Genomic DNA, 10922 nt, shown 5'->3' with positions numbered 1-10922 from the left:
ATAAATAAATAAATAGATGCAACGGTACAAAGCAGCAGTCATGGAATCTTCAAATACAAACTATTTACATGTCTACAGCTTAAATAAATAATGGCCAACACATACAGCATCACCTGAACACAAATCTACGGTAAACTTTCAGTCAACACTTCTTCTTTTTATTTCTTTTTTTAAATTTTTTTATCGAAGATGTGCCTGTCAAAGTGTGTCAAGTATTTCAAAGTCCCAACCTGCAAGAAGTGACATGACATGAAGTAATAAGACATGACTTATTTTATTTCTAATACGCGTTTGCACAATGTTCCATGTTTATATTTCGCCAGCATCTCCTAACAAACCTCCGCTTAACACCCGAGTCCGCTAAAAGACCCGATTCTTTCGAGTCTGACCCCAAAGCAGCTCCTCAGCCCGCCTTTCTTGAATCGACTCCAGGAGCGCTTGGAAGTGGACAGTAAGTCGCCTAGAAGACGCTCGATGGCGCTATCTTTTCCAGCCAGCGCTGAGTTGCGCGCATCTGAATCCCACATTTGCTCATCCAGCGCGCTCTTCTCGGATCTCGCATCTTTCTGCTCCATCACCGACTCCTCCGACTCCACAAACGGCGTGTTCACTTCTTCATCTAACAACTGCTTAAGACTCTGCTATAAAATATGCATACATGCGTGATTAGTCAGAGTCTAATAAACGTTTAAGAGTGAGCTAAGACTGAAAGACTCACCTGTAAGCTGGTGACTGGTTTGGCACCGACCAAGTTTAAAAGTAGAAGTGAAGACACGCAGAAAATAGAGATGTTGTTGGCGATCATCGTTGCTGAAGTGGTCTGGATGTGGTGGCTGTGTGCGGCTGTCTTGACTCTCACTCGTACCCAAGCACCGTGTCCAGGTGCGCGCTTTTATTTCGCCAGGAAGCAAGAGCAAACCCTACGGGGAGGGCTCTTCATTTTCATCAGGATCCCACCTCGTTGACCGACCATTACAATGGTGACGTGCAGGAGGCTCCTTCTAATTGTCAAAGCATTAGATGTCAAGTGCGCAGAACATCATCTCGTGTTTTATTATGGAGGTATACAGTCCATAGCCTCCATGCGCTCTTGCACTCGTCTCATCCCAGTGTTTCTTACAGTAAGCTCTATCCAAATCAGTGTACAGAATTTTATCCAACACTTTGTGCATTTAGTTCAAGGCTTACACACATTGCCAAAGCAAGTTACCTTAAGATTAAGAACTGGAATGTTTTACTTGGATAGAAGCTGCCAAGTGTTTGGATTTTTTCATTCACAATACTTATGTTTTTAAAATCACTCTGCATTGAAAAAGGCAACATGTGACCGAACCGTTTGCCTTGTTTTTTCAGTAAACTTTTATCTGTGATTTTTGGTGAAGTGTGTAGACTTTTTTATTTTTTTTTCTCTAGTATTTTACTTTTTGGGAAACTTTTTTTTGGTCTACGCATCTCGGTTGGACTGTTTTGAAGGCACGGTGAGTTTCTGGCTGTTTTCCTGTTCTTAAAATGAGGCATGAAGCAAAACCTCCCTCTGGCTAGCTAGAACCTCATTTTGACTTAAGAAGAGACTGTTTCATTAACTCTGCAGTATACGAAGGTTTTGAAGGCAGCATAGATGCATCCTTCATATACATATGACATCCCACAGTCCTGTAATTTTTGATTCCCCCCCAAATTGTTTCATTTCTACAGAGAAATAATCATTGTAGTTGAATTTGTTCTAGATCATTAGAGGTGACACCATGACGCCTTGGAAGCCAGCCTGAGTTTCCTTAGGAGGTAAAGCCATTGTCTGTCAGTTCAGTTTGATGGATTTCATGCAGGCAGTGTGTGGTTAACTCACAGTCTGGGAAAGTCTTCTCAAAAGAGATCCCTCGCTTGTTCTCAAGGCGATGTGAATGCACAGCAGTGGGATTTTTATGTAGTGATGCAAACGTTTCTTTACACACAAAGATGACCCAACAAAACAGAAGAAAAGTCTCTTCAGAAAGCTTCAAACAATAGAAAGAACCACAGAATCTAAGTTTTACGCTGATTTTCCCATATGTATGACAGGCTTTGTGGCCACCTGTATTACCAAATAATACCAAATAATTGACCAAAACTCCAACCACAAAAAAAATGTACAACACAAATCTCACTACAATGGAAATCAATCACATTTTTCCAGCCAATGAGAAAATGCTTTCTAATTTTCTCAAAAAGTATAAACACCTGACTTTGCGGCTCTATCAAAATACCGTCTTTGGTTCTGGGACTGGCATAGCAACATTGTCTCTCTCAGCCAATAGGGAGAGTTTGTGGTGAGACCATGCGACCAATGGCAGACAGTTTGGGAAACCTGTTTGAAAACAAGAATTGCTTTCACATTTTGCTTTCAGTGGCTCAGAAATGACACACTTCAGCTTTAACCCATCGTTGTCCCTCATTACTTTCACATTGTCTGCTGGCTGCGTTTATTATATTCTCTCATATTTCATTCGGGCAGCTCTAAACTTCGAGCACAGTTCACTGAGCACTGCTCTTTCCCTGATGAGAAGCCAATGGGGCTAATTAAGATTTTAATGACAGGCTGCACTGCAGTCTGTTCCAAATGTCATTTATTTGCTAAAGATTTCATATTCATAATGTGTTACAAAAAAATAAGATCAGCAAAATCGTAATAATTCAGTATTTACAATTACTTTATTTTGTTGTCCTTTTCAAAAATGTCTAATTCCAACATAAGCCATTTCAACATCACAATTAGTCTTTAAAATGTTTATAGGCACATGTCATTAGGCTTGCAGAGGGAACGATATCTTCCAGATGGCCTCCGACCTGTTTTCCTAATAGCTGTTCTAGATGCCGATGGCCGCTAAAATGCTAATCAGTCCCTGTTTGCCTTCATACTGTGCTCCAGTGGAAAGCTAGCAAGAGATCATCAGTCAAGCCCTGGCCACCTGTCCTCCTCATGCTGGGTGGAAACCAGCCTCCGGCCTTTATTGGTTTGAGCCAGGCCTCTCGTGATGTTCAACCCAAACCTGAGTATAGCCAGCAGCCTTGTTAGAAGGATGAGATGCATTTATCTTCAAGTTTCTACCTCTGCCTCCCTTAATTTTGCCATGAGTCTCAAATGGAAATGTTTACAGGCTTTAGCTGCTCACACGCTGCATGTTTGAGATCACGCTTCACAAAAGCAGTTTAGCTAAAGGATCAAAACAAGTAAATTATTGATTTCAGCAAACTCCTAACATCAAATCTAGCTATTATTAACTTGCAACATGCTAAGAACATAAATTATGTGACTTGTTAAGGACGGATAGTACTTGTCATGGTGATCTGACCTAGGTTTTGAACCCTGGGGGTCATAAAACAGAAATACCCCATTCTGATAGATAGATAGATAGATAGATAGATAGATAGATAGATAGATGTGCGATTTATTAATAAATAATATTTTATTTATTTTCTTATTTAATATAAAGACCATATTATTTATGTATTTGTTTGTGTGATTATTTATTTATTGGCTATTTACAACTTCATTTAACCTAAATTTGCTTTAATAGGAAGGTATAATTTTCACTGATGATAAAACAACATTTTGTTAGTCCAATTATTACAATTACAAATTATTACAAGTTTAATTTAGTTTACTTACTACAAATGAAAAACCTTAATGCGCGCACACGCACGCACACACACTAAAATAGAATAGAATAGAACTGAATGGAATATAATAATATAATATAATATAATATAATATAATATAATATAATATAATATAATATAATATAATGAAATGAAATGAAATTTAATGAAATTTAATGAAATTTAATTCAATCAAATCAAATCCACAATATTTTCTGTAGGCAGTAAATGTGTAAAATGAAAAATATTTTTAACCATTTTTTATTTATTTTTTTACCTTTGGGAATTTCTTCAGTAATTAATATTTAATATTTTTAGTTTAGGTTTAAACAATCTCTTATCTAAGCAATGTGACCATGTGAAGGGATAATAGAGTCAAGAACTCTGACACTCTTTGTAGTCACACATACTGTATGCGTGTCCACTGAAGGAATCTCACAGATGATAACACACAGGACGGTCTGTTGGACATTCAGCCTGTCAGCAGCATCCTCAATCTCACTGGAACGGCACTCTTGAGTTTCATCAAGGGACCTAGTGGCAACAAAGCAAGTATATTACTGTAATCATACCATTTCAATAAATAATGGATAACAGCAGTTTCCTGCTTGTAAGAAAATGAGGTCATATGGCAAAGGGGTCAGTTTGATTAATACTGCATATGCAAATACAATCAGTTCTCCTCAAGTTCACACAGGTGTCCCACACAGAGCAACCACCGGTCTAGTTCATCACATTAACTAACAACATGTTCCACTAACATTTGACAGCCTCAAGGTATCTAAAAATACCCGTTGTCTTCACTTTGACCATGATTTCTGTCATATAAATTCCACTTGCTTTGGTGTTTAGCTATCTAATGTAATGATTACATATTCTTCTTCACCATATTTTTGTGGTCACTATATAATGGTCGGTAAACATTGAAATGTATGGGAATGTATTTCAAAGTAAAGTTCTGTGAGTCTACTCCGAGTCTTTATGTTTGGAAGGAACTTGGATTTTCAGTCCATTCACTTTCAAGTTCATTAACACCTGACAATCTTCCGTTTTACCCGGATTGTTGCCTCCTTCCCAGCATCCCTCCCACGTCCCCTAAATGACATCACAGTTGACCCGTGGTCCTGCGTTTGTCCAGCCCAGCGCATTCCAGAAGACTGACAGCACGCCACACTACACCATCAGCTACGGTGCTATTTTAGTAAAGATAAGACCAAGCTTGGAGCTAGTTTGATAAATTTAGCCTTGCCCTCTGCTATATTTAACTTACCATGCAAATAGGACCAACATTTTGCTTGACAACGTTATCAAGTCAAAACAAGAAGGAAATATCTTGTCACCCTTCCCACTATCTGTTTAGACAGGTATTCAGTGTTTTGAGTGTTGCTTTACAGTTCCAAGAATGTTTTCTATGGTTGCTGGGACATAGGGTATTCTTGGGGTTTGCTAGGTTTTTGCGTACTATGCCAAATCAATAGAGTTCACCACATGTTTCTATGACATTTTCTGGTCCCACACTCTTAAAAAATAAAGGTATTTTCTTGGAATCCGTGGTTCCATGAAGAACCTTTAACATCCATGGATTCTTTCCATTCCACAAAAAGGGTCTTTGTTTTGGAAAAAGGTTCTTAGATGCTTAAAATGTCCTTCACACTAAAGGTTCTTTTAAGAACTGTATACCAAAATGTTCTTTTTTGGAACTCAAAATGGTTCTTCTGTGGAAATATTCTTTTGGAAGCTTTATTTATCACTCAGGTCTTTCATTCAATGTAAGTGATATACCACACCTTTCTTCAAGTGACATGATTTGAAGCAGAATTCACAAATGGTGCAGGAACAGGTGCTGAAGTTCAAGTGCTTAGGTTTAAGTTGAGCAATAATAATAGTGAAGTGTGCTTTAGCAAACACAACAAACGCATGGGTAAGGCATACATCCTATATCTCTCTGTTACCTTGCTTTAGCTTACTATAATGAATTCCAATGGGAATCAACTGTTTCCATTTTCACACAGACTACCACAGTAATGTGGGAAATATTCTGCCCTGAAGCTGGAACAAGCGCGTTACTTATTGGCCTTTAATGGGTAATAGTGTTGTTGCTCTTAAAGGACCCCGTCTTTGGTGTCTGAGGGTGTTTTGGAAAATTTCAGATAGTAAAAGCACACGATTCTTTCACATAACAATACAGTTTGGTTTAGTTTGAAACTGTTTATTAGAGTAACATTCTTATTTGTTTGACCTTTTAGAAACATTTATAAGAATTAAAAAAAATGGTCAATTATCACATATGTCATTTTTAAATTGATGGACAGATCATGCTAATGTTAGTAAACGTTTAATTTAATTAAAAACAATTATTTAATTTTATAATTATTTAATTTTATGACAAATTGATGGGCATATATGGGCAAGTTGATTGATTTTGTAAATTGATGGGCAGATCATTCTAATGTTAACAAACAAAACAATTGAATTTTATAATTATTTAATTTTATGACAAATTGATGGGCATATATGGGCAAGTTGATTGATTTTGTAAATTGATGGGCAGATCATTCTAATGTTAACAAACAAAACAATTGAATTTTATAATTATTTAATTTTATGACAAATTGATGGGCATATATGGGCAAGTTGATTGATTTTGATGGGCAGATCATGCTAATGTTAGTAAACATGTTTAATTTAATTAAAATAATTTAATTTTATAATTATAAATGTATTTATTTTATTTTATTTTATAACAAATTGATGGGCATATATGGGCAAATTTATTGTTTTTTTGTAAATTGATGGGCTGATCATGCTAATGTTAATAAACAAAACAATTTTATTTGATAATTATTTTATTATTTTATTTTATTTTATTTTATTTTATTTTATTTTATTTTATTTTATTTTATTTTATTTTATTTTATTTTATTTTATTTTATTTTATTTTATTTTATTTTATTTTATTTTATTTTATTTTATTTTATTTTATTTTATTTTATTTTATGAAATGAAATGAAATGAAATGAAATGAAATGAAATGAAATGAAATGAAATGAAATGAAATGAAATGAAATGAAATGAAATGAAATGAAATGAAATGAAATGAAATGAAATGAAATGAAATGAAATGAAATGAAATGAAATGAAATGAAACTATGTTGGGTCACCACTTAATGTCCAAAGTCCTAAAGCAAAACCAGAACAACAGCTGTAATGACCTTTATTTAAATATGGGATACATTTAGATAAAATTACGTCTTCAGTAAAAGAGGGGGGAAAAATGATAGAAATTAGTCATTTCTCCCACTGTCTTGCACATGTCATTCAAATGAATGAAGTAGCGACGTAATAATACAGCTTCAGTTCCTTTTTTTATTAATATGTGTCACATTAGCCCTTCCAGACACAGATTCTGTCCCAACATGCATCCATTAGCTGTCCTTTCAGCTTCATTAAACTGTCTTTGCTACTTTGCTAACTTACTGACAGATATCAATGACTGTCCGTAGGGCTTGGGTTTCCTGCGGAGGCTACTGTTGGCCAAACAACAAGAGAAAATGGAAAAATGAAGCAGTTCTAGCCAGGGTAAAAGATACATTGACATTTTACAAGGTTGTGTTTTGGATGATTATATCTCAGGGACAGTAGGGGGAAATTCAGCTGGTCTGAGTCCGTTCTTTATTTTCTGAGCGCTATTTCACTCGTTACTCTTTTGCCAAGTCGATAACCAGCAGCTACATTATAGCCTTGCGTAATTAGTCTTATAATTAATTCTTTTTTTAATATAAAGCAACATGCTGGTGAAACCCTAATCAGTCACAGCTCCATTGTTATTCAGTGAATGTATGAGGTATGACTACCTTTGAAATCCACCCAAGTACCCAAAAGCACTGGCTGTGCCATTCAATCCTGGGAAGCCACCGAATCGCATTAACACGAGCCAGAGTTGTGAGGAGGGATCTGCATATTTGCTTGTTGTGTTGTCAACTCACGCTGGAGCTGCTGGCTCTATCTGCCCCACGGCACTGCCTTTTTTGGGGTGGAATGTGTCAGGCCCCTCGGCAGCCACGACCCCCCAGATACAATGTGAAAGCCATGGATATGAAGCACACAGTTAAGGGCCATGGACTCTCTCTCTTCAGATTTAGGGGAAATATGAAATCTAATCCGAGGTTGTTTTTCTGACAGATCTTCATTTTTCTGTCTGGTTTTGAATATCAGATATACTGGAATCATATAATATAAAATTGGAAATGATCCCTCCTTTGATCCTTGAAATTTTTATCAGGTCTAAATTTAATTATTATATTGTCTTATATTGGTCATCTTTGACCCCTTAGGACAAAATGATATTTAATTGGCTTTATATTGGCTTGACATTGGACTACATTAGTTTAGAGCATTGAAAATAATTAAGGGTTCAGGGCAGGTTTGAATAGCATTTATTTTATTATTTTATTTTATTTTACAGTATATTCCCACACTACAAATAATGACATGGTAAGTAAATTATTTGCAACGTATTGTTTTTACTTTAACTCATCAAAGTAAGTTGAGCAATTTTAATTTTATTTAAAAATGTATATGAAATTCAACTTCAGGGCAGGTAGGAACAGCATTTATACAGCATTATTTTATTTCAAAAGGATGGTTGGTAAAAATACTTAGAAATATACTTATTTTATTTTATTATTGTAATTTTCATAATGGTATATTCCTACACTATAAATAATATGATATGTAAGTCATGACAAGTTTTGATGTAATAAAAGTTTATTTTTTATTTTTATTACATTTATAAGTTTATATTATTTATACAAACCAACTAAACTGTTTCTAGGTTAAAACTGGTGGATTTATTTTTTTTATTAAATTTTTTTTACAGTGTATGCACTCTAAGACTGCTTTGCTTATGTTCGTAAAAAGTAGAGCGGTGCTTTTCATTTTTCTGTAGGCAGAACAATTAAACGGTTATGAGGTTATGGCTTATTGACCAACCAAAGATAAATGCCTGAAGTATAATTTGAAATAATTTCCCCAGTGGATCGAAGGCACACTCGGACAGATGAACTGATATTTACTAAACGTTCTTTTGCTTCCAAAGCATTATTTGGACAGTGGTACTAAACAGCACCGTCTCTGAGCGGTTTCCATGGTGACACTGCTTCATATTCCTAGAAAAAGGTTGCCTGGTTTATTGCACTGGTCTGAGTAAGGCTTAACTTTTTGTGCTCAGGCTGGTAACCAGACAGCACTGCAATGCCTGACTGTAGTACATACATACAAATGGTCACACCAATGTGAAGTTCTACAAATGGGATTTACATTCAATTGCCAAACTATATATGCAAGCCGAAGCTGAAGACTCCACGCAGCATTCATCAATTTTTCTTCATAACTTTAGCTCATAACAGGCGGTGCAGCTGCTCGGTGTGGGCTGTGGATCATATACGTGAGCGTGCAGGGGAGAGAAGAGGCTCTCTCTGTGATCTGAGAGCTGGCAGGTCTGCCCCCGTGACCGGCACATTATCTGCTGGAATGTGAGCCCAGTCATTTCCAATAATGATTCTGCCAGCTTCCACACCTCCAGACAAGTGAGTGTGCGTGACATGAGGCTGCCGAGGGAGGGAGCTTGAGATGCTTGTCAGCTTGACTTCCAAGCCCCTCATTCACTGTAATGTGATGCAGAGGTTAATTGTGGAGCTGTGTAATAAGTGTTAATGCTGTTGCCTCTGACGTCAGTAAATAAGAGCGGGGAGCATCTGATGAATCTCTTTCTGTGCTGGTGATATAATTATTCATAATGTGTGTTGTAATACATTATATCTTGTCATAAACAATTATAACCGAATTTAAACAGAGATTTAACTGTGGTTACAATTATTCCTGAGATCATCCAATGCCTTATAAGGTGCATTACAAGGCAAAATGAATGCATTAAAATTACTTTTATAATGCATTATACATAAAGGCTAGGTTTAACATGCAGTTAAGGTGTCCAAAAGCATTACATTCAGTTCAAACCTTACTATATGCTTTTAAATTAGAGCTCTTTTTCACAAGGGAAGTTAACACATTTTACACAAAGCTGACTTCAAAATGTGAAATAGCCATTATTTTCATCTAATATGATAAATGTAAGCCACTCATGAGTAATGGGGTTATGTGAAAACAAAAAGTTTTTCATAAACTAATGTCTACTTTTAAGACAGCAGTATGAACTATTTAGTATATGTTAACAATAATCAGTATATAGCATCCATTCTGACATATGCAACATATGCAGCAATACAATACCATACAGTAAAATAAATGTCATGTTTTCTTCCCTTGCTATCCTATTTGTAACATATGTGTGTTCTTGTGCTATATAAAGTTACAGACAGACTTCTTTCTCCCAAATGCATTTCAATCTCAATTTCAAGGTCTTGCCCTCAATATTGATTCAGTCCAAACTCATTATCTGTATAGTACTTGAAATACTTGACAAACACCACTGCAACTAGCTTCCACTTTTGTGTGAAGAGTCAAGTGCAATAAAGAAGCACTGGCTGCTTCATCTGCTGAAGTTTCCACTTGGGGCTATTCAATTAATCACCAAAGTTTTGCATTATTACAATTGCTAATAAAATGCCAGCTAATGTAGCAACATGTTTGCTCATTCAAAAGCATAAAAAAATGTTTACTGCTGTCAAGATGCAGCAGATCCAGATTGACATTACATAACACTGTGCCACTAGAGTACAGAAATAGAGGCCGGATGATTGCTTGAGGACGGCACCTGTTGGCACATTTGCATTGTTTTCCGAGGTCTGGTGTTGACTGGATTGATCTGGTTGAGGATGAGAACATCAGTCACAACCATGATCTCTCTCAGCGTCTGAGGCCATTTTCTTCTTTGTTTTCCACTTGATTATTTCATTGATTTTTTTTCTTACAGAATCATATTTCGTTGTCATGACAATTTCAACTTCATTTTGTAAGTACTTGTTAAATACTTATACTTTACAATTACAAACTAAAGTTGAATTATCAGCTTGTTTTTTTTCAAGTGTAGATTAAAGTAAAAAGTTCAAATTAAAGTTAAAGCTTCCAAAATCGCTGTTTTAAATTGTAGCTGGTTTTACAGTAAGCTGCAGTCTATCTGCAATGTCTAGTTCCAGTTAATTTTGTATTTGCAATTTTTACATTTTTATGAGATAAATATTTTAGGTAAACACTTTAGTTATATTTGAGGCTTTCCTCCTCCCAGTGGTCAGACTCTTAAATGTGAAGCTGAGTCTGATGTTGGT

General features: G+C 35.8%; 1 protein-coding gene across 1 annotated transcript; it reads right to left on the bottom strand.

Annotated features, from left to right (window-relative positions):
- Nucleotides 1-60: 60 nt before the first annotated feature.
- Nucleotides 61-835, bottom strand: nppal (natriuretic peptide A-like). The gene is made up of 2 exons (XM_016286327.1): nucleotides 719-835; nucleotides 61-641 (listed from the first exon to the last, which is right to left on the bottom strand). Exons 1-2 carry the CDS (start codon nucleotides 803-805, stop codon nucleotides 345-347), a joined length of 384 nt encoding a protein of 127 aa, XP_016141813.1. The 5' UTR covers nucleotides 806-835; the 3' UTR covers nucleotides 61-344.
- Nucleotides 836-10922: the final 10087 nt, after the last annotated feature.

This window comes from Sinocyclocheilus grahami, unplaced genomic scaffold (genome assembly GCF_001515645.1).
Source record: "Sinocyclocheilus grahami isolate Dianchi unplaced genomic scaffold, SAMN03320097.WGS_v1.1 scaffold208.1, whole genome shotgun sequence".
Classification (NCBI taxonomy): domain Eukaryota; kingdom Metazoa; phylum Chordata; class Actinopteri; order Cypriniformes; family Cyprinidae; genus Sinocyclocheilus; species Sinocyclocheilus grahami.
This window is presented reverse-complemented; position numbering and strand designations above follow the sequence as displayed.

Coding starts and splice junctions, on each gene's coding strand:
- nppal (XM_016286327.1), bottom strand. CDS start 805: ATGATCGCCAACAACATCTCTATTTTCTGCGTGTCTTCACTTCTACTT. Junction 642..718: donor AACCAGTCACCAGCTTACAG/GTGAGTCTTTCA, acceptor CATATTTTATAG/CAGAGTCTTAAGCAGTTGTT.